Genomic DNA, 24,161 nt, shown 5'->3' with positions numbered 1-24,161 from the left:
TTGAATTCCTGATGAATTTGCAAACTCGTAAAATCCCTTTTTCATTTCCTCGACCACTCGAACAAGCAAAATTTGGAGACGTCATTTCTGATTGGAACTTCGTAAGCCAAAGTACAAAAGGGTTTTAGATATCCCTGGAGAGGTCTGAGGGCTTCTCTTGTGTACTTTAGGCGATGTTTTGATAGATGTAACTGCAAATATACGCACAATTCGCCTGCATAATAAATGCGACATTCAGTTACATTCCACAATCAGTAGTTGCAAACATTTCTTGTCAAGTCGAAATCCAATGATCTCTAAGCTTTTGATTGAGTTATTCAAAGAGAATACTGAAAAAAAACGGCAACAAAACAAAATCAATTGAAAAAAACAACTGCATCAACAGCGGCAAAATGTAAAACAACGACAACAACAACAACAGCCAAACAAGAAGTATGATGGCGGTTACACTGAAGGTGACAGCAATCACAAATGGAATTTCTGTTTTCGTTGTTGTAATATTTGTTTTCTTTTTCTGTAAAATAAATATAAATATATTTATCAAGATCTAGTCGACAGTTTTCGGATGAGTGCGACAGCTACGAGTTTTGGTCGCTACATTTTGACAGTCTCACGAAATTTTCATAATCGTCTCCGGCGTTGAGGTTTTTGCACGATCCTCGTTGGTGCCTTATCGTAAAGCGAGGAGTAAGCCAACTCTCATCACCCCTACCACCCCTCCCCCGTCCTTCCTCTTTCCACAACAACAAACACATACTGCATATTGTCGATGTTACGTTGCTTTATCAAGTCTGATCATATAACAATGTTTAAATTCAAGAGGATACTTAAACAAGACTAGATCACAAATGACCAAGATTATATTCAATCAAGTTTCGATTCCCCTCTTTTCTTTCAGATAAGCTTTTTGTAGAAGCGACTATTTTAATAAAAGGAAAACAATTTTCACAGCCGTTTATTGCAGGAGCTAGACAATTTTTTGTTTATGAAACCAATCTATGTTTACATCAATTCCTTTCGACGCTTGCTCCCGCCCCTCCTAAAAACACTGAAATGAAAAATTTACCAGGTCTGAATCGGAGTGCTGTTTGCTAAATTTCTCTTGTGGAATGACGAAACAATTATTTCTTCCCAAAGTAAATCGAGTCGAAGATTTTATCAAAGCCCAGTTGGTGACTTGTGTCTCTCGGGGATTTTGGTATTGTAATTTAACCCTTTGTAACCACGAGAAGTAAATTCTTCCGCGAATTTTTTCAAAATTCTTCTCTTTTTTTGGGTCTAATTATTCTAGTTACTTCATCACGTTTTGTTTGGGTTCAGTGCTGTTATTCAAAATATTCGTAGGTTTTTTTTCTCGGCGTCGCGTTACGTAATCGTCTATTGTCAGTTACATAAGTTCATTTTCTGGTTCAAATTTGTATAAATAAAGTACAAATTTAAAACTGTACGTAGAGTGTAATCTACATCCTTATTTACAAAGTTATCTCTCAATAACCAGTGGTAGATCAGAAACATGATTTCAGCGAAGTTTCAGGTAAGTATCATGAAGAACGAAGAATCTGGGTTGTGTTAATCTATGTGTTTATAAAACCAATAGAAAGATAAAACTCTAAAATAATACAGAATAATAGCTGAATAATTTATATATTGATCATGTGGTTATGGTTAGGTGAATGGCAAAGAGGGTACATACAATAAATTATGGGCTTGTTTGCCTCTATGGATTTGTTTATTACCAGCTGGGCTTTTGGCTTGAAACCTTTTCTGACAGAAGTAAAACAACAGTTTTTTTTCTCTGTTTAACTTTTTGTGTCAGCAGTAATTTTGTTTTAAAACGAGCGTTATGTTCATTTAGAATCGTAAATCTTACAATGTTTGCCATAGAATGAAAATAAAAACCCTTTTATCTATATTTTGCAAAATAAATCAATAAATTAGTTTTTTGTAATGCAAGTATGGCCAGTATACAATTTTGCAGAAGAGGAAGATCAAAGGTGGATGTAGCAAACCCTCGGGGATCACATTTGTTATTTCAGTCATTGTAAATTTCAATACCAAAGTGAATTTTTCGCTCAGAAATCAATGATTTATTTTCTCAACAAACCTCTCAGAACCTTTCTTTAAAGTACGTCACCATTGCTCCGATAACAACTTTTTGATTCTGTGTTGCCAACTTACGGTGAAAGCAAGCCAATGAAATAAAACTGATATTGAAAATGACAGACTCGCAACAGTTTCAATAAAAACTTGATAAGAATCTTAATTCATTTAGAGTACCTCATTGAAAACTACAGTTTATTGTTTAGTTTCAAGGGACTCGTTAACAGCCTTTTCATCTAGCCTAATCCTACGCCTCAAAGTTCACTTCCTTCGGTTTTATCTAATCACTTAGATTAGAACATTTCAGGTTTGCAGTGAGCTAAAATAAAAACTCTGGATTATCATCTTGTTGAGAGAAGAATGATATGATGAAAAATTCATTGAAAAAGGACTTTTATGCAGAATGAAATATACCCTGTAATTTAGAGACCTTTTCTTAGGTACGACGGAGAGAAATTTTTCTTTAATTCTTCCTCAAAAAAGCTGACAATTGCTTTCATCTTTTCTTAAATCTGAAGGCTTCCCCACACTTAATTCCTTTTCATCCGAAGTGATTTTCTTGGGAGCAAAGAAATCAAAGAAAAAGGTAGTTTAATCCTTTCAAATCTCCTATTTTGATTTATGTAAATTTTTATCTTAAGTGATCTGAGCTATAAATAAGTATTTCCTTATAGACAAAGTTTGCCTATTACCTCGGGACACTTTGTCAGGTTAGCAAAAACACGTGTTTCCTTTATATTCATGCGATCTTTTTCCTGATCTTTTTCTCGTCATGAGAACAAAAACTTAGTAGAAACGTGTCAATTTCGCTTCCTAAGATTCAACAGAAATCTAAAATCTTTTGTTCTCTTATCGATCGGATTCAAGTCCTACGACTCTGTATCCGTTTTATTGATTGAATTTTGTGAATAGCATCCAGCTATAAATTAACAATTTTATGTTTCATCTTTTCATTGTGAAGGAAAGAAAGGACATTGACAGAGCTGACAGAACGAACATCAGATAGTAAAAGTAAGTTCCGTTTAAGTTCATCATAGACAGCTAAGAATGGTACAAATGCTCTTCTAAGTTAAGGTTGTGAGTAAGGATTTTGTGAATTCGGCTCTTGTTGGGTTTTTTTGGTTAAAAAATGTTTTTCTTGCCAATACTTTGAAAGTTGCAGTCATTATTAACACACGATTGAAATAATAACCATTACATACTCACTTCTTGTAATTAACATCTAAATTATATACCTAGTCCTCTTGAATTTTGTTTTGGCCAAATAAGAAATTTTGCTACCAATAATTTTTATTGCCGGCATACCAGTTCATTCTATTTTCCTTAAGTTACTTCAAGTGTATTTTATCTTCATTTAAATTTCCGTGAAATTAAATAAGTTCACTTTGATAATTGTTATCCATTATTAAGTGAGGAAAATACACTCTACTTTTCGTGAGGAAGCAAATTATTTTCGTGATTGAACAAAGTTTATTTGTTTTTCTTGGGACAAAGAAGCAACTCCTATCGAAAAATTCCAAATAATCCTTGGTACAGTAAAATTTATTCAGATGAAAATTAGACCAAACGTGATAATCTTTTTAGTTCTCATATATTTGCAATTGTTTTATTTTAACAATATTTTTTACCTTTTACATAAGGATACTTAAATCCGTTTTGAGATCTTCAAACCTACACGATTTTTTACAATTTTTCGTAGTCTGTTCTATATAAATGATGAGCCTTTGAGATGGCTGATGGGAGAAAAGACTTCTTTTTTGCTGTCCCTTTTCTCTAGCTTAGTAAACATAAACCAAAAAAAATTAGGGTAAAAGAATTCACATTACCTACAAAACCAGTTTTGGAGAAAATATCATGGCTTATGATATGCTAATTAACTGTAAAGGACGACAAAAGATCAAACAAATGCCCCTCAAACGGGCTTTAGAAAGATTATTGGAAATTAAACATGGATAACTATTGCAGAAACCCAAAGCACATTTCTGAAAAAAAAGTGAAAACTAAATTTTCGTTTGAGATGCACAATTTGTGTCTGAGTAAAAAGTAATACTTTAATGGCGGATCTTTAGATGGCCACCGTTAATTCTGATACTTTGACACTTTCAAAACTATAACAAAAGATCATTGAAGTTCTTTCCGAAAGGAGAAAACGTCAGTGATAAAATTATCAACGTCTAGCAGCTGAAATTGAAAAGCAAAAATGAAGTCTTTCAACTGAACTCAGGAAAACTCTATTGCTTCTAAAAAAAATAGTTAACCTTTTCTGAGATTCTTACGTGGCGGGCATGACAGAGACTTTCATCGGAAAAAATTGGGTCTTAAATGTTGTATCATGTATCTAAAACACCTTTCCAAAACAGAGGTGGTCAAAACGGCCAATCACAACAAGTGTAATATATATGTTAAGGAGGCAATGAAACCTCAAAGTGGAAATAGGCAAATGGTCTAAATTAGGCTATCCAAGATGCAACTGGGTTTATTTCTTTGAATTTGAAGACCAATCAGAAGCAGCAGTGACAAAATATCAATAATAACAATCAGTTTCCTAGGTGAGGATCGTAGAGTAAATTTAAAAAAAAAAGGAAAAAGACATGCCATTTGACAACATAATGAAATTAACCGTGCATAAACTCACAAGTTTTTTAAGGAAGCCAAAAGCAGAGCAATTCCCGATTACTTCCTCGCACCAAACTGAAAATAGCTTCATTCATGTACGTACGAACATGCAAGTACTCGAGTATCGCCAGAGAAATCTCCAACGTTTTCAAACCTTTATTTCTCTTGATTCATTTTCTTCAGTTAAAAAAACTCCTCAGCATGAAGCAAACAGTCGTTGCAGTTTTTACCATCTTGGTTTTAATGGGTGCAATTGTGCATAGAGGTGAATCATACATCAGGGCGGGAAGAGATATGATAAACAACAAACAAGGACAGCCAATAGCATTTGCAGAAGATTACTATAACAAACCAGTTGTGGCTGCCCCCCGTGCTCCAGTTTTGAAGAGAGGTTAGTGAGTCTCTTTACTACTGGAAAGCTAGGGCTGATCAGCGAATTCTTGATGGGGGAAGGGAGTTCTATTTCTCTCTTTCTCTTTCACTCAGAGGTGGCATTTCTATAAGTTCTTCTAAGAAAGATAGGAAAGCGCTGTTGAGGCAAACGTAATTGCAAACGAGACTTCTTTTATATTTTCAGTTTTATTTGTGTACATCACTGGCCAGTTTGGTTAAAATCCTGTTTTAATTTTTAAAAATACCGTTACAAAATTGTTCTTATTTCTTCACAGGGTTTGCCATGATACAAAAGAAACGGGAATACAAATTGAGGCGTGAATGAATCAGCATCAAAGCTCCATAGTTGTCTTTATCGCCTATAGCTACAGTTTCCTGTGGCAATTTCTCGTTTTCTTACATTTCCTCAGTAATAGCCGTTAAAATTAATTCGTGCCAACATTCCATGAATTATTTCCAAAATAAAATTGTATTTAGCTCCATTCTTCTCTTGTGATATTCATATTGATGATTCCTCAGTTTCAGCGTGACCATTCTGACTTCTAGTTGCATAACAACCCTTTTCCACTTTCGTGACATCTCTCGTTTGCGTGACATTGCCACACATTTTCTCTTCTTTCTCGACTCCATTTCCTCTCTCATTTACTTGTTGTTTTATTTTAGGTTTATCCTACAGTTTCGTTTTAGTGGCTGGCGAAAAACAAACATAATTGAGGCCTCTCTTAGCTCGTTTCTGGTTTTTATCTCACTTTTTCGTTTAACTAAACTAAACTTGGCTGTCTTGCCACGAACGTAAAACAGAGCACCTTTCACTTCAACGTTCACAGAATTAACTAAACTACTACACAAGTTATTCGTCAATGATCAGACACAATGCGCGTTAAAACCATGTGAAACAAAACTCATACCTGTGTTCCCTTTTCGATTTTATTACTTAGTGAAATCAATGTCTGTAAAACTAATGCAAGATAACACTACTCTCGTGTGGTTTACGTACTTCAAGTGCTGACCGCACAGAAAAAGGCAATACTAGTGAGTGAAATTTTTCCATCATTATTGATTCAAGTTCTTTACTTGCAGAAGAATACAATTTTTCTTTCTCTCAGAGAAGTCGAGAGAATGGGGCTAGGTTACGTAGAGCTTTCCTTCTTCGGTTATAAATTTTACTTTGGGAATATCAACCCAAATCGAAAGATGACAATTATCGGTTGACCTTTCATTTGCCGCATCAAAGTTTGGGTGCATTTTCGAAAACTATCTAACATTAAGCACCGATATGTAAGGCATATCCTACAGCATACCTGCGAGTTCAATAACTGGAGTTTCTTGTGATATCCGAAGGCATAGAAAAGTCTATAAATTTTGCATACATTTATTGGCATCGATGGATCTTTGGTCAAAAAAATACGTTGGAAGAATGGAGAACGTTACACGTAGCTATTTCTAGGTCAAAAGAGAATGCACTAAAATGATCATCGATCTGGCGATTCTAGTTTCTCAACTGTTTTTATTTTTTTTATTTTTATTCCATTTCGGCCTAACATCTGCCTTAAGCTTCATGATAATTTGGTGCGATATCGGAGTAATTTGACTGACCATGACTTATCACAAGGACATTTCTGTGTGTAAACGAATTATTTCAATTCAAAAGAGCTTTGTTCTTCGATAGTACTTAAACATCTGGTCCACTTGCCAATGTTTTCTTTCTTTTTGTTTAAGAAAGGCGTCTGTGTAAACAAACCATTTCTAGACTCCATTTACTGTCTATTATTTTCTAAAAGAATCTTTTTCCTTTATTCATCGGCCTGTGAGCTACTTAATCCCTGGGTTGACTTATGTAAACATAAAATCTGTACAGCCTTGCTAACTGGTTAATAATCGCGCGCGTCAGGTCTGGCTCCTTTAGGTTAGTCGCTTCCTTGACGAATTGTCTAACATTTAATTTACTTCGGTATTTGACGAAGTAAACTATGCTCTATTTACATTAACAGCCGGACACTGCAGAAACCGGCCTGATTCAAACGTATTTCACGTTCGAAAGCTTCTTTTATTGAAATCAGTTATAACCTGGCACTTGTCATTGGCGTGACTGAAGATTTTTTTTGGGTCATAATTTCACTTAGCATTATACATAGCTCTCGAGATTAAACGAGAAATTTCAATTTCACTCTAACGAATTTGTTGCATAGTCCATGAAGGCGTTCGAATCCAGCGAAATGGATATAAATAAATTTTGTTCTGAATTATTACAGCTGAAACGCCGTTGTTTTGGCTATAAACTGGGCTTGTCAGATTTGTGACAATGTATGAGTTTAATGAAGTATTTTCAAAATTTTTGACACCAGCTTTGAAATGAAGATTTCTTACATGTATGTAGTTGCCAACGCATAAAGATGTGTACCACTTTAAGAACTTATAGTTTTTCATTTGACAACTTCAATCGAGTGTGCGCAGGAATCTGTAATCTGTATTCTAGTCCTCAAAGTGTTTTAAGAAATTGAATGCTAATTTTCTGACCGAAACGAACGAGATTTACACAACAATCAATATTGCATATTCATAGCTACAGTTCATCTTTCAGAAATATCAGCACTATTTAGAGCAAAACAAATCTATAAAACACAAATCATACACAGTTTTAGTGACCTCTCGAACTACTTTAGGTTTGAAAGGAGTCTGTTGAATTGAGATTCTGCAATTCATAACCTGGGCTTTACTCCCGGCCTGTTTTAGTATAACAAATCAGATTTCTGTGAGTTTATCTTTTCTTCTTCGAGGTCGCGATTGGATAGTAGTTTTAGATAACTTTAAACATTCAAAGACTCGCCTTTGCAAAAAGATCTACGTTAGTTATCAAGAGCGCAAACAGATAATCATATAATACTTGCGAAAGTCTTTGGTTTTAGTGAAGCTAATTTTTGGAATTTCTCTTTTTTGAGTCGAATTGCACAGAGCCGCCAAAGTTATGCGGTTATTTACTCCATCGCTACTCGTTTTTTTCCAAGCTATATTTATTACGAGGGCTGTGTTTTCCGCCTTTTTTGTTTTCAATAGACTTTTTCGAACTTGTTCGTTTGTTTCAAGAACACAATGGCTTGAAACAATATCCCACAGATGCCAATTACTGTTTTCACTACAAATTATTTTAATTTGACCCATTTTTGGATTTATTAATAATCGCTCTAGAACAAATTTTACATGTGGCATCTATGGTCACACAATGCTTGTCGAGACTTAATTGTTAAATAACAAGATTTTATTGATTAAACTGTTGACATAAACAAAGTCCATTCTAAATTTAGCAGATCTCCTGGGACCAAAGGACATTTCCTTGTTTAATAAAGCAGTTTGACAATGATGTTTTGTCCAAGCTGCAAGTAATAGCCCCGAGGAGATAGCTCAGATAAAATTGTTACGAATAACAGGAGGAAATGAAGAATATGAAGAATAGTTTAGAATAACAAACATAAGCGTCTGATATTAGTTTACTCTGGTCGAAATAAAGTACAAATACCTTCTGGCCTTCCCAAAGATGTCAAAGCTCACCAGTCACCACAGAGGGATCCTTTGGGATGCAAAAGATAACAAAATAGCGAACGTGAAAACTCTATAAAATACGCTAATGTACTTTCAATATCCAGATTACTGTAGCCAGTAGTTCCTACTGGGAAGCTTACCCATACATTTGTTTCCACTTACGAGGGAGATCGTTATTTTCTTAAAGAAAAAATATCTTAATCAACTCTTCGCAGCAGTCTACTTAGATTTCAACGAGCCTTAACAACTGTTGAACCTCAAACTTACGCGGCTTCATTGGCAAAAATCTGTTTCTTCTCTGCGATATTTTGGTCAAAGCAAAACAGCATTTTCTAACGTAGTAGTGAAATGAATGATACTTTATTGGGGAATTAAATCGTCATAATAAGAGTGGGTTAAAAGTGTCTTTTCTCAGTTTTAGCTTCGCTCCAAGGTCGGTAAGCCTGCATTGAGACAGGTCACTTACACATAACTTGATAAAAAATTGAAGTTCCACTTTAGAAAACCACGTTACATTTAATCATTCCTATGTGGCTCTATGTGGCTGAGGGCTGCATGAAAGATAATGCAAGGAAATAACGAATTCCAAATGCAGATGTTAAAATGCGGTGGTATAAGAGGCATTAATTACGTGATAAAGAGCTTTGTGTTCTGCTGTTTTCATCCTGTTCTGTCAAGAAATAATTACTCTATAATGGTGATTTCCGAGTCGGGTTGAGAGGTAATTTAAAGAACGCTAGAAAACGCAAATTATGTACTGAATAACACATCGAAGCACAAATATTTGATAGACGAAACCTCAGCGAAAATTAAAGTCAGTAAACTGGAAACTCCCGAACAATCGGATGAAGACACCACAGGCGTTGTCAAGAGATGGATTTTGTTCAATCTTTTATATTGAAATCATTTCTTCTGATTAATTAGCTTGCTTTGGACTCATAAGATCGAGATTCTGAAGGTGAATAATTCATATGCAAGATAAAATGGAATGCAAAGAGAATAACAGAATTATTGTTCATAGTTGGTCTTTTTCATTCAATTATTTCGTTTTCAGGATGATATAAATTGAACTGAAGAATTAAAAAAGAAATCTCAGGCAAGCAATGGTTTAATTGAGCACAAAAACTAAAAATCGACTTAAAAACTTCGAAATGCTATTTGGTTTAACTACCAGAGAGTACGTCCTAAATGAAACCACCATCGTAGATATTACACTCACTATAAGTTTTGTATCTCTGTTCAGAAAGGTTAAAGCATTAAGATTTTTTTATTTAAACTATTTACTACTTCAAGCAGAATTTTTTGGAGTTTTCAAAGGTAACTTGAAGTAAAAAAGTTTGTGCATATTTCATTTAATTTTACAAATGACCCGACGAAAGAATATTCATAAATATTTAATGAGAGAAAGTTAAACAAAGCTGAAATAAATTTAAATCTTATTTTAATGATACCTTTAACTTTCCTTTTCAGCTAAAGTTTTTCACATATGTCACAAGTAAAAAACAAAACTTGTTCAAATAAGTAATTAGCAAAAATAAACCGAAAAATGCTGTAAAATTTACTAACATGTGACATGCGTAATATTGTTCGAGTTAATAATGCCGAAGTCCTTTCATAATTATACAGATTTTATCGCACCCACAACGTATCTTGCTAATTTAAGTTTAGTCCGTGCTAGAAGGTAATATCTGAGTTTTTATTTGGTTCTATCCCGCGACGCTATGGATAATTAATTTTTTTCAAATAATGACAAGACGCTGCTGACTGAGTACCGATGCCAGCTCGCGATAGCGAAAAGCATTATTTTCGCTTTTTTTCATTTTTCGTTAACTTATCTGCTCGAATTCTTATTTTCAAGAGGTTTTCATTTTTGGAATCAATTAGCTTGTTTTTTTTTTCTGCAGTGCAACCAGAAAACCAAAGTTATATTTTAAATTTTGCGTGTTTTAACTTAGAAGTGTTAATATTACATCTCTCGGCTCCTGATTCAATATCTTCACTACAGCCCGCGTCGAGAAAGCCGGCGTTAGATAAGGCCAAAAACCCATGCGAAAACAACGCGAAATACCGCAATATTCAGACTTGGCTTGTCGCTAACGGTAGGGTCGTATTTGCAACTATTAAAATAGTGGTTGTTTTAATGTCCAAATAGGTTAATTTTTAGAGCGTAACTGTCGATGAAGAAAATTATTTTGCTAATGAAAAAAAAATTACAATCAAAATAACTTCTGCCTAATATGTAAGCTGGCGAAAACTTTGATTAATAACGTTGTTTTTTTTTCCGCGAAATATTTAATAACCAGCACTTCAAAGAGAATCTGGGTTTATACCGCAGTTAACTCATTGCTTAAACAACTTGCACGTGCTTTTTTGCGAGATGGTATCACCATTGAAAATTATCAGCCCTCTGACAAGGTCTTTTAAAACACTGAATTGTTCATGAGAGCGTTGTTTAGAAACGAGAATCGATATCAAATTATTTCGGTAATTCTTGATACTGACAGCTTCTTTTGGATCCTATTCAATTCCAACATTGAATTAAAATGAAAATGGAAGAAAGCATCGCATGAAATTTTATTTAGGTGCAGTTGCTGATCTCTAAAGTACGGCGGTTTTAACAAATATAAATGTTCACCAAGTTTCTATTCCTTGTGGGACTTTGCAGAGTGTTTAATTGTTTCGCCTTTTTTCTTCACATCTGTCCCTCATTTAGATATTGGGACAACTTTATCTCAACTAATGCGTTCATTATATTTAGAAATTTACTTTTTTTAAGACAATGATATTAAATGAGTCTGCTCAGTACAAGAGATAAAATTTGCGTCTAGGATTCTGTTTCCTTCTCGGCTGAAACGAACTCATGAGCTGCCTCATAGCCTCATTTTTTCCTTCTTCTAATTTGAACCTTGTTACCTTTTGTTCGCTATTCTGCTTTCCTTTCGGTTTGATGGTTGACATTAAAAGAACAGATCAGAATGATAATGCATTTGCGGAAATGCATTCACGTTAGAGATTTTCATAAAATTGGCCTTCTAATCCACCGAGATTTCACAATGAAAACCTTTTTCATAGATTTATCTCTTTCCTCCGATGAATACTCCAAAATACCCTACCGAACAGCCGCGCACTGTGCTCCCCCATAGTCAAAAGTCCAAATATTTACCTTATTTTGAAAACCAAACAGTTGCAGAGTAATCTTTCCTTGTTTGCGATCGATTTTGTCTCCTAAGACAACAAAAAGGGTCGCGTTCTATTGATATATACGACATAAATTTCGCTCTGTGAGGTGAGCTTAGACACTTCAACATAAAAAGACCGGAATAAGAAAAGTTAGGGCGTCCTGGGGTCTTTAAAGAGTAAAAGAGTAAACACGCTTTAAACAGAGGCCGTGAATTAATACGCGTCTACGATTTTTGGGCATATGCGCTGAGCGGTAACGTGCAAACCATCTTGATTCCGTGGCTGCGTTTTGTTTATCACGTTGAAAGCAAAGCATGTGCATTTAAAAGTGTGAATCTACGCCTTAGCGAGAACTTCAATAAATAATAATAATTGTGTTACGTTGTAATAACCCCTGCATTGTGAGAACCTCTGAGGATTGCTATCAAGTAACAGCTTTCGTCTTTGGACGGCGAAATGAAAAGATTGTAGCTTCGATAAGTAACATTGGTGAAGAATTCGCGGAGGAATTTCCTGTAGGAAAAGGAAAAGTTCTTCTTGTTTTCCAGTGCAGATAGAAAGAATAAAAAGTAAATAAAATAATTGCAATGAAAATTGTGACCTTTAATAGCATCCTTACAATGCACACGTAAACATTACCGCAAGGAAAGCTTGTGGCTTAGAAAAGCGTCACAGAATCTAGCTTTTTAGCTTGTCTTCGCCGGGAATCCGCGTTTAATGATTAAAATTTCGGATAAGAATCAGAAATCATAAATTTTTTAAACTGGTCGATTTGAAAACCAGGTACGAATCGCGGAAAAAATCCAATAAAATGTATTCAGTTTAGTTCAAAAGTTAATTCAGACATTAAAATACCTTTAACAGGCATTTTTCATCGCTTAGTTCCCAGTAGGGATACTCACTAAAAATAGTTTGGTAATTTATATTAGATTGTTTAACAACAACAAAACCAATCTTATCGCGGGCGATAGCAAAAATTCACTCCCTGCTATTAACTTGTTGTCTTTGCTAACATCTGGAGCGATCACGTATTATTCAAATGAGGTTTATAAATGAACGAGAAAGGTCTTCATTTGGCATTACAGCGTTGGCCTCTTTACAGTGCGTTAAAGTTAAAGTTACGAAGATCACAGTGACCTGCTAAAAAATCTCATCAAAACGCTGATTTAACTTCAAACTTGTCTATTCGACTCGTAAGGTAATTTAGACGCTTTTTATATGATGCTAAATACTTATTAAGATGTAATCCCAGTTTTTATAAAGTCTAGATCTTTCAGGTTGTAGTTACACTTGAGCTTTCACCACCCTATCTTAGAAGAAGAAAGAAACCGTTGAAACTCGGTAACATATCTTTGACGTCTAAATTTTCAATTCGTATGCATGCAGTTACTGAGGCAATCCTAACTACCAATTTTTGAAAATAAGGCTTTACGTCTCAGAGAAAAGCTGCACTGCACGATCAGAAGTCAACTGAACATTGTTTTCCGGAGTCAAGATAAATTTGCCAAATATTTCTGTTGATTTTTTCAATAAGTGAGTTTGAAAACAAACAAAGGGCAAATGTTTGTACCTTCTTAGTTATTTCTTAGCTTTTGTTTTGAGCCAGTTCAGTGGTTAGAGAGAAAACTCGGCTCCGGGAAGGCCAGAGCAAAATCAAAGATCGCAAAATCTGATGAGTAGAAGAGCTATTTATTCCATATTATTATACCAATAATTTGGCGCTTTTGTATAATTTTAACGCTGCTTTCTATATTCGAACAATTGATTAAAAAAATTGTTTCCCATTATCTTTAAGTCAGCTGGACATGCTCGGGTTGCGTTTTTATTTTCTGGCATTCACCAAAGCCAAAAAGAAGAAAAAAAACTCACATGATCAAATAAAACTTTAGATTAAATAACTAGAAATAGCATTAAAGTTTACGTGAAATCAAGGTAAAGCAGTTTTCCAATGGCTTAAAATTTGGGGAAAATCCTTGTTAGGAACAGATTGTAAAGTTTCCGGCAATTAAAAAATGACACAGCAATAATTTGCGATCTTTTTTTTCGCTGGTGGATATTAAACCAATCAGAACTACTATTCTAACTATAGGAAATCCAAGTCTATTGAAATTTCTTTTTTAATAACGGAAGCAATTCATATTGAGTACGATATATTTTGCTGTTTTAGATCCAGAACTACATTAACCAGGCCGCTTTGATGTTTGTTGCTCTTTGTAGCATCCACGACATATGTAGATTTAATATAGTTAATTAAAAGAAAATAAATTGGACCTTATTCACGAAGCAGTACTGATTTTCACAATATATTTTATTTTCTTAAGTATTTTTCAAAGCTATTGGGAAATTTTTTTCTCTTGCATATCTTTTTCGAGCGTTTGTCTGCTTAAAAACTATTAATTTTCAGAGTCTTTCTTTAACGATATTTATCCAATATTATTTGAAGCGCTTTCCATATATCAGATATGACTGAAATTTAAATAACACTTATATATAAATGCATAAATCTTTCATCTATGCTGCTTTATTCATGAGGAAAAAGGTTTTCCAAATTTTCTCTTTGAACCCAGGCTCTGCCGTGTTCTCAAGATTCTGATAGAACACGTGACCCTTTAAACATCTCATCCAAGCGTATGTTATGCAGATAACAGGTTATTGTTAAACAGTAGGAAGGTTTTCGTTGTTCAATTTTGTTCAAACCGCGTTGCGTTTTCATCTTTCAGCTTGTATTTGTAAATGATGGAATACGCTGATTCCTCTGTGTATTTTCCATTTACATTTACTCAACAAGACATTGACAATGTTCTTTACGGATACATTCGCACTCCAGAAAAAACAAACAATGGATTTGCATTGTCTGGAATCTACATCAACGCACCAAACAGTGGTAAGCATGCGCAGGTGACTCTTCATGATTGGTTAATGGGGAGGGCTGGTTGAACATTTGAATAAGTAGCGGTTAATGATTAACATAAGAAAACAGTGGTTTTAATAAGTTGACCGAGTTTACCTTGCCGCAATTTTTTAATGAAATGTCGTAAATAATCATAAATTTTGTTAATTTTGCCTGCGTTTGCTGTGACATTGGTCTGGAAAACTGGCATCTCAACGCATTCTAAAACATACATAGTTTTGCTGGAGACAAATAATTGATTCTGCTATATTTCCACGAATTAAGCATTTGCATGAGAAACCGCTAAACTTCTGAGGCTAAAGATATGACATCTGACAGAATCTTTTCAATTGAAGAAATCCAGTGGAACCCATGGCTTGCCAACATTTCTCAAGTACATCAAGAAACAACCACGTGCCACCCCATGCCATATATGGAGTTGTTTCATGAAGAGCTGTACGTTCAAAACTTACCTGAGACTGTAAAAATTGTGGAGACAGTTTTACCGACTGGAAGACACAGAGCAGTGTTTTGTGGCCAGCGGAGGATTTCCAAAGGAACACGGTTTGGTCCGTACACGGGGAGTATTGTTTTACCGCTGGATTTGAGATCACTGGAAAAGAACTGCGTCTGGGAGGTAATTTGCATATAGGTCATTTTCACATGACGCCATGGTGACCAAATTGGTTACCAAAACGAAAGAACAGCGGTCATATTGATGTCCAAAGAACACAGTACTGTCAGCACTAAGTTTACTTCAGAATGAATAGATTTGTAGACGCCGATATGCGTATTTACTTGGTATTTTCAGATTTGATGATATTTTTATCACTTAGACTGTAACAAAGCTAAAATAAGAGAACTCGAATTCTTTTATAAAACTGAATTTTATCCAATGAGCCCAACCAAATCTAACTATTCTGCATTGATGGAGCACTTTGTCAGTAAAAGTGAAAGCTTACAGTCTTTCGTATTTGTTAATATTTCAGATATTTCAAGACGGAGAATTGACACATTATGTAGACGGAGCAGGCGACCAAACAAACTGGATGAAATACGTCAATTGTGCAAGGCACGAGGCCGAGCAGAACTTGGTACTCATTCAAGAAGAGGGAGAGCTATTTTATGAAGTCTCCAAGGACATTGCTGAAGGAAGCGAACTTTTGGTTTGGTATGGGGATAGCTACCTTAAATATATGGGTATTCCCATCACCATGAAAACCAAAATGACCAAGATGGACAATGAAGGAGGAATCGGTACGGAATTAGGCTTGTATTTTATCATTCAAGTAACATTTAAAGGATTATGAGAAGTCGCCATCGAAGTTTTTCAGCCGGTCACAAGTTTGTTGGGAAAATGGTTGAGTTTGATTTTATGGACTTTTCTGCGAATCCCTGACCTCGTAGTGAGAAAAAAAATCCAATTTTTGCCATGAGAAATGTTCTTTAATGGATGTAAATTGCACAAACGATCGAAAGGCGTAAGATAAATTCAATTACTAGCCTATACGCATTTGTCTAACAGGTAATTTAAAATCTCACCCAAACAAGTTTATTCCAAAATAAACGATACCAACACCAATGATGACGTCGAGGAAACAGCTACAATTTTCAATTTCTTTCTTTCCTTCCTAAAAACTGATTTCAAGAAAGGCTTAAATCTATTCCTGATAATATGTCTGTTTGAATTCACTCTGCGCGCTGTCAGCACTAGCCACATTATTTCAGTAAGAAACTATGGGGCGGGAGTAAACAACGTGAGAGACTGATCTTGATATATGTCCCTTATACTAAAGGTGATAATCAACAGGTTATTTTTAGAATCAGGGTAGCTGCTCCTCAGTTATTATAGTTTCCTGTACCCCGCATGAGATGTTCCCGCAGGCAAAATTCGTGACATAGGTTGAAAATTCCAGAGACCATTACACAATCTCTGGAAACGGAAGTGAGCTATAATTTACTGACGGAGGACTTCATAGCGATGATGTTTCTGTGTGAATCTAGTCCTCGCTTGATTAAACTTAATCTAGTTGACTGTGAGCTTATTTCAATCTCATTTTCCATCAGGTGGAGACAGCTTTGCTTGTGACCGTTGTGGTAAAGTTTTCGCCTACAAATATTACCGTGACAAGCACCTCAAGTACACACGATGTGTCGACCAAGGTGACCGGAAGTACCCATGCCACCTATGCAACCGCTCCTTCGAAAAGCGTGACCGTCTTCGCATACATATCTTGCATGTCCATGAAAAACACAGACCTCATCAATGCAATCAGTGTGGCAAGCGGTTTTCACAGTCCTCGAGCTTAAACAAGCATTTAAGGGTACACAGTGGGGAAAGGCCGTATAAGTGTCCCTATTGTATCAAGGCGTTCACTGCGTCATCCATTCTACGGACCCACATCCGACAACACAGCGGAGAAAAGCCATTTAAATGCCGACATTGTGGCAAAGCGTTCGCCTCCCATGCAGCTCATGATAGTCACGTGAGACGCACGCATACCAAAGAGAAGCCTTGCATTTGTGAATTCTGCGGCAAAGCGTTTGCGCAGTCGTATGAACTTAAATTTCACATGAACATGCACACAGGTGAGAAACCATACACCTGTGAAAAATGTGGCCGAGGATTTTCAAGCCCTTCGTCTCGTGATCGCCATCGATCAAATTTTGATTGCACCACTCGGAAAAACCGAGCTCCGAAGATGATGCGAAAGGGTTCCGAAGGAAATGAGAGTGACTTGAATGGCGCAGACGCAGACGGGTTTATAGCCGAGGAGGAACAAGTTAAATAACTTCTGCTACTTATCTAGTAGCTTACAATTTCAAATATCAAAATTCATAAGATTTGAAATTTTTTCAAACGGGTGTAAAGTTTATCAATTCCTGCTTGAAATAAGAAACTATCTATTTCGAGCTGTCAGTGACAGAATTGTCACCTGGTTGCACGCCGCGCAACCTCCAGACGGTTGGGTAAAAAAGAACTGATAGAGTCAACACCAGAAAAAGCAGACATTATAATAAAAAGAGCTGAAGTACAGAAGACTGTTTGAAGCTAACATTTTTTCAATTATTTATCTATCCATTTATTAATAACAATTTAATAGGCAATTTAACTGGAAATCAAACAGAACTAAAGTTCAAGCCACCTTAACCCCAAATAAAAGCAGAAAATCATGTTAACTAGTAAAACAAAATAGAAATATGCCTTGGTTCCTTCACCAAGGAAACCTGTTTCAATCCTCTCAAAGTTTTAATCAAAATTACATTAAAAACTGAAAATTTTCGGAGGAAATGCATTACACATGGCATGATTGTCTCTTCCCACTTGCTTCCTACATGAGTGGTTGTTAGTCAGCGGTGCTCGCTTTTCTAATTGTCGGGTAAGGTAGTTTTAAGCGTTCTCTTTGCCTGAACTTCATCTACTAGATATTTGATTGTCATTTCCAGAAAATCAGCAAAAGAGAAAGAAAAATCAAGTTATGATAATCAAACGATTGTTATTCAAAACGTCTTTCAAAACCAGATATGTTTTTAACGGGTTGCTTTGAGAGAGTTGGCGCGAAAGTCATGACGTCATGTTTCCATTTAAAAATGTGACCTAGCTAATCTATTATCCAGTCGGATAATTTTTTGCTTTTAAAGTAAATTCTATCTACCGATTGAATGACCACTGTTCAAGAAGGATTAACTCACTCAAATCATTATTAGACTCCTGATATCTTGTCTGTCAGCGCGGTAATAATATTACAATTTCTTAAGTATATATTAAGTATTTCAGTGAATTGAAAGCGTCACGCTGTTATGACATCAACCATTTACATCCTGACATCAGTTCTCTATAATGTTCTACAGAAATTTACTGGGGTGCTGATAAGGAGAATTTGTTTATTAGTCAAGAGCCTCTTTAGTTGGTGATCATCTCCTTTATTCTCGTTACTTTAATGTTTTGGTTCAGGGGTTAGATTAGATGCTAGTCACTCTTAGGGTCAATGGGTTAACACAATCAGCGACTAAGAGTTTGGTTTTTGAAGCGCATCAAAAAATTTATAATCGAGGACGAACTAGAAAAAACCCAAGGAGTCAGCTTGTACTAATACTATTGAGGAAGGAGGAATAGTATCTTTATTTGATCCGCCTTTAACAGGTTACATCGAACAATGTGCTTTTATGTGGCCGACATCTATTACCCGCTCAATACTAAGACCCTCTGAATTTGTAACTCTAATTTAAGTTGACTAGCTTTGGCTGATCTTGTTTGCGATATCCCTTTAAGCGAAATGACACATCATTTTATTTAATTCTTAATGCCTTTCGTTAAATCCTTTTTTTATACTCCACCATAAGTGACTATTCTGTATTTGGTTTAGGTTGCAACAAATCTCTTGGCATTAAATTGAAAGTATTTGAATGAGAAAAGCAAACACTTACCATGTACTTTACTACCAAAGTCACTATTTTAGTGCAATATGAACTTAGACTTACCACACATTAAGATAAGTTAAGCGTTGAAGTAAACCTTAAAATTTGGTTAATCCGTCAATTTTGCGCTTACAGATAAAGTCTTATAATTGGTTGGGGAATATCATGAGTTTTTTGAGGGCAATCACTCTAGGCCTAACCTTTTAAATTATTTAATTTTTTATGAGCAGAAACTAATTCTAAGGCTTCAAATGAATAAAGATCAGAGGTATGGAAATATAAAAGTTAAAGAGTAGAAAAAGAACCTGTTCTTCAGTCTCGTTATTAGCTGAGGCATAATAGTATACACTTCTTGAAAGCAATCAATTTAAGTCAACTCTTTTGAATTAGAGGTTATGCAACAAAATTATCCCCACGGCGTGTAAATAAATAAAGCTCAGGTGTATGAAGTTATCAAAGGTTAGGGAGTAGAAGACAAGACAGGAGAGGCGTAGAGGAAATCCTTTTGAGGTTAGCATAGTTCGTATGGGACTACGTCCATCTGAATCCTTTTTATGGCCTTGATTTTATAGCAGTGACAAAGCTTTGCTTTTTCATGCTTTCAAATGATGTATCTCCAAATTAAGGATCAATTTATCGTACTTAATATATTTGCTTCTTTCTGGTTCAGTTGCGTTCTTCGAGACGATCGTCATTTTTTCTATACAAGATTTCTCACATAGTTGCGAAAAAGGTCGGAATGCTTTTACAGCCTAATTTTTATGCGAAATTTCTAAAGAAAAAAATTATTTTTTGATAAATTTTCAGTGAGCTACAGAGAACTTGAAAACGTTCTCGAAGATTCAGCTAAGCCATAAACATCCCACCTAAAGATAGCAAAGATATCTTTGAAAGAAAGATATTCTCATAAGCCAGCAGGGTAAATAATCTGATCGAATTTTTCGGAAGTGAAGATGAACTGCTATCACGAATAAAAAATGGTACTTGCATTGTAGGGAGTTGTGGTTACAGAGAAACTTTTGCTATTTTTGTCTTTCTAACGTTTTACTTTAAAATAATTTATTCAGAAAGAATCATCAAAAGAATGAAGATCTCTTTAGCCCTAACTTATGTCATTCTGATCACTCTGCTTTCTGTGCAACAAACGACCTCTTTCATTCGCCATGGAAGAGATGAAATAACAGAACGCTTTCGACTCGTCGAGAATCAATGGCCCGCTAAAGATCTAGACCAAGCTGTCCCACATCGTAAGTACATCATCAAGTCTAATAGCTGTTATCTGTTCGATAATAATATTTGCTTTTTCAAGGTGAAAAACTAATAACATCTTTCCTTGTGGTTTTAATTTGTTGAATTGGCGATAAAATTTTGAGACGGCAATGCTTTCTGGGCCGACTACAGCATTAGCTATGAAATATGCAAAGAAAAATCATATGCTTATCTCTGCGAGTTTTTCCAAATTTTCTGTGTATCCACAGTAATGGGATGTCTCTATTTTCAGTAACACTTTTCGTTAATAAAAAGTCAAGGTTCCGTTTGTAAATTGATAACCATACTAATATCCTCCACCTCAAGCAGAAAATACTAACAACGGCCGAGGCTGAATAGTGACTAATGGCTCTTTCATAAGATTACACCTAGTTAACAAGATTCAGATATCATGCATTTTATTTTTTCTCTTTTCTTCTTTATTGGCAGAATTGGGGAGAAACCCTCTGTGGAGGAGACGTTACTAACAATGAAACCGAAAACAACCGCTTTAAAATGTTTTATCAATGATGAAAATAAAATTTCTGCACTTAACAGACGCAGTTTGAAATAAATATATCATCCAAGATGCAAGAACGCAATTGCTCCGAAAACAGTGATCACACTGACTCTGACAACAAGCACACTGCAGGTGTCTAGGCTCAAATACTCCCTCTCTTTTGACCGTAGTAGTCACGTGACAGAGCTGAGGAGGGACAAGATAGTAGGTATTATAACATGCAATAGAGAACACAGCCAATCAAAATACAGTAAAAGCGTTTATCTGTCCGACGGTAGAACACCCGACCTTCCCATCGTGCACAACGATCATACTCCCACAGAAATTTAGCAAGCAGCGCCATCGCAGCTTACTTCGAGTGGTTGACAATAACATCTCTATTTTTTGTGCATTCTTAGTATTCTTTATTTTGATTATTTTGTTTCAACAATTTGAATAACGTTGTTTAGATCGTTGACAATGAAAAGCTAATTCAAAGTCATTCCACAGAAGTCTGCGAGTATGTTGATCGATCGTGATGGCTTGAATTTTTCTTTGATAGGGCATAAAAAATTCGTGCCACACTTCTCGCCGTATACCACGAAATATCTCCCTTTTTATCTATTTTTCTTGGTATAAACGCTTATCTTAATGCTTGTATGAATACCAAGGGAAATACAAGGGATTTGTGGGCGGTTCTAAAGTAGTCTACGAAAAGGTTTTGCATAACTAGCAAATTGTATGAATCTTTGATATCGATGTTAAATCTGAGGTAATTCTCCTTTTCAATCACATGCTGCTTTTATTACCCAAGTGGACGGCCCGACAAGTTTCGTGTTCGTTCGTAGCCAAAATATCAAGCAATGCCAGATTTGATGTCGCGTCAGACCTAAGAAATTGAGTCAGACTGCCGCCTTCGACCTCTAAGGGGCAACTTAATCATTCAACCTTTGATCTCCTTTGACAAGAAGTGACAGATAACGCTTTCAGAATTATGCAAAGATCACTGCATTTCCACTTTAAGCTTCTCTGTTGATGAATTTACAGAATAACATTTGCATACATAGCACTTTTCCAAAGAAGACGTGTCTGTTTGTTGAAGTTAATAATTTGCAAATTTGCAATATTTTCATCAATTTGCACCCTTTATTTCTTCACAATGGTAAAAATTCATGCTTGACTACTATGGTCATGAGAGCTTTTATGATAGACATTCAGCAAAGAGGCCGCTATCACTATCATTTGCGATAAGAATTTCTAAGATAGGAAAAAGACAAAAACAGGCCAGGTGCTGTTTTGAATAAACATCGAAGTTATTTCAACAAAAATCAAATAAGTTTTTTTCATTTTTCAAAAAACCATGTTATAAATATTGAAAATAACGAAATAGTTTTTTGTAAATGAATTTTAATAGACTATTTCCGAGTTTCCTTTTATGAGAAAGGGATTTTACTCATACGTAAAGCCGTCCATTTTTATGCAAATCAGAGTCATTTAGTCGAGCGAAAAGATTTGCACCCTCACTCGCTTCACATGAACCGTACCCACTTCAACGGCGACACTAAAATAATGTTTATAGATCTATTCTTGAGCTCAAATTGGGTTTTAATATCTTTACAAATGGACGAAAATATGTTAAAACATTAAGTCCATCGCCAACGATCTTGAGCAGTCCGTTTGGAAGTTGACCTGTCTGCATTGTCGTGAATTAATGATAAAGAAGACAGGTCATATTGCTCTTGGTTTTGGATGCGATTTAGATAGTGTTTCTCCTGCTTGGAATTTTTCTCTCTGACACTCAGTCGCGGAAGTCGATCCTTGTAAGTATAGATCCTTATTGCTTGTCAAATTTGTTGTGTGTACGACATATTATCACCCCGAAAATGTGTAGAAAACGATCGGACTCGAGTTTAATCTTTAAAGGTACGCGCAATAAGTAATAGTTAATAGGGGATGCAACTTAATTTTTTGTTGATATCCACGTTAAGAAAAATATCTTTAATATTCTTTATCCTTGCGCCGTCTGCCTTAATCAGACTTTAACAGTAAGGAAAGTTATGTGATAACTGAGGCTACACCAAGGAAAAATTTAAAATATTTTAATTTGTGTCAACAGTCGGGTCGGCTAATGTCTCAAGAGCTTTTGAGGATGGATTTACGTAAATAAACCTGTCCTCCCTTAGGCTTGAAACAATTTGTGCGAGTTGGCCACAAAAATTAGGAAAAGACGCGTTGCATTAAAAAGATTGTTTTTGTTAGTTTTTATCAATACTTTGTTTATTTGTGTCTTGCTGTTGCTCTGTCTGTTCGTTTGTTTATTTTTTTATCTTGTTTGTCTTTTTTGCTCTATGCCAGAGTATTTAATTCCTTCCTTCATGTAAGTAAGACCTTGAAAGAAGCATTTTTTCGGTCTGATTAATATTAATAGATTGAAGTTGTTGTTTTTGGTTTTTCGAGCAGAAAGTAGAATGGCTGGCAGAAATTTCTTGAAAGGAGTAAAAGCCTACCAACATTTTACCAAATTGATGTTCAGGTTCACCTGTTTTAGTTTCACAGTGTCGAATACTAGTCGAAAAAATTATTCAAAATGTGTCAAAGCAACTTTTAGAGGCACTAATCATAAGTCTAAATATTCATCCATGTTTTCTCTAGACAGAAAAAGCCTTTTTTTCACCATTGGGAAAATGTCACGAAGAAGGGTTGCGATGATTTTAGAAATGAACTGTCACCCCCACGGAGCTCTTTAAAGTCCTTTGTTTTATGTTAATTTAGATAATTTTTTAGACCTGTTATGGAACAAAAACTACCATTAAGAGAACAATGGATTCCGTAATCTTGCGATAAAAAATTTTCCCGCTTCATTTAGAACTTCCGTCACAAAAAGCATTTTCTTAGAGCTGAAAATTAAATTTCTATGTAATTGCAATTCAGCTCGTGAAATAGTGCACTCAAGGAACATTTCCAACATTAACTCTTTAAAACCGTGAAATATAGATTAGATGCACCTATTCACTTGCCAAAAGCAAATAAAACCATTCTAGTGGTATGTTTCGGTCAGCTTGAGAGCTTTTATTAGTATTTTCATCCTAATTTCTTGAGCTCAAGGGAGGCGATAACCCTGAGAATAGAGAAACAGCAACACAGATGTTACTAACAGCGAAAAACAAACAACGCAGAACACAGAATATTACTTGGAGGCTTTGTGTTGACTGAGCAGGCTATTAGCTGTCTTTGGCACTGTTATTATAAATAATAGCCTCGGTGTACGCTGGTGATATT

The 24,161-nt window shown here is 35.4% G+C and overlaps 1 protein-coding gene and 1 long non-coding RNA gene across 2 annotated transcripts; both read left to right on the top strand.

The window, feature by feature from the left end:
• Positions 1-2,630: 2,630 nt before the first annotated feature.
• On the top strand, positions 2,631-5,718 carry LOC131778078 (uncharacterized). The gene is made up of 4 exons (XR_010715879.1): positions 2,631-2,686; positions 3,062-3,111; positions 4,900-5,107; positions 5,385-5,718. It is a non-coding gene; the product is annotated as an uncharacterized lncRNA (long non-coding RNA).
• A 7,194-nt stretch (positions 5,719-12,912) lies between these two features.
• Positions 12,913-17,756, top strand: LOC131778042 (PR domain zinc finger protein 14). The gene is made up of 5 exons (XM_059094429.2): positions 12,913-13,024; positions 14,547-14,710; positions 15,073-15,353; positions 15,706-15,973; positions 16,784-17,756. The coding sequence occupies exons 2-5, from the start codon at positions 14,560-14,562 to the stop codon at positions 17,506-17,508; spliced, it is 1,425 nt and encodes a 474-aa protein (XP_058950412.1). The 5' UTR covers positions 12,913-13,024; positions 14,547-14,559; the 3' UTR covers positions 17,509-17,756.
• Positions 17,757-24,161: the final 6,405 nt, after the last annotated feature.

The sequence above is a fragment of the Pocillopora verrucosa genome, chromosome 12 (genome assembly GCF_036669915.1).
Source record: "Pocillopora verrucosa isolate sample1 chromosome 12, ASM3666991v2, whole genome shotgun sequence".
Taxonomy (NCBI): domain Eukaryota; kingdom Metazoa; phylum Cnidaria; class Anthozoa; order Scleractinia; family Pocilloporidae; genus Pocillopora; species Pocillopora verrucosa.
The sequence above is the reverse complement of the archived record's forward strand: the minus strand, read 5'-3'. Positions and strand labels throughout refer to the sequence as shown.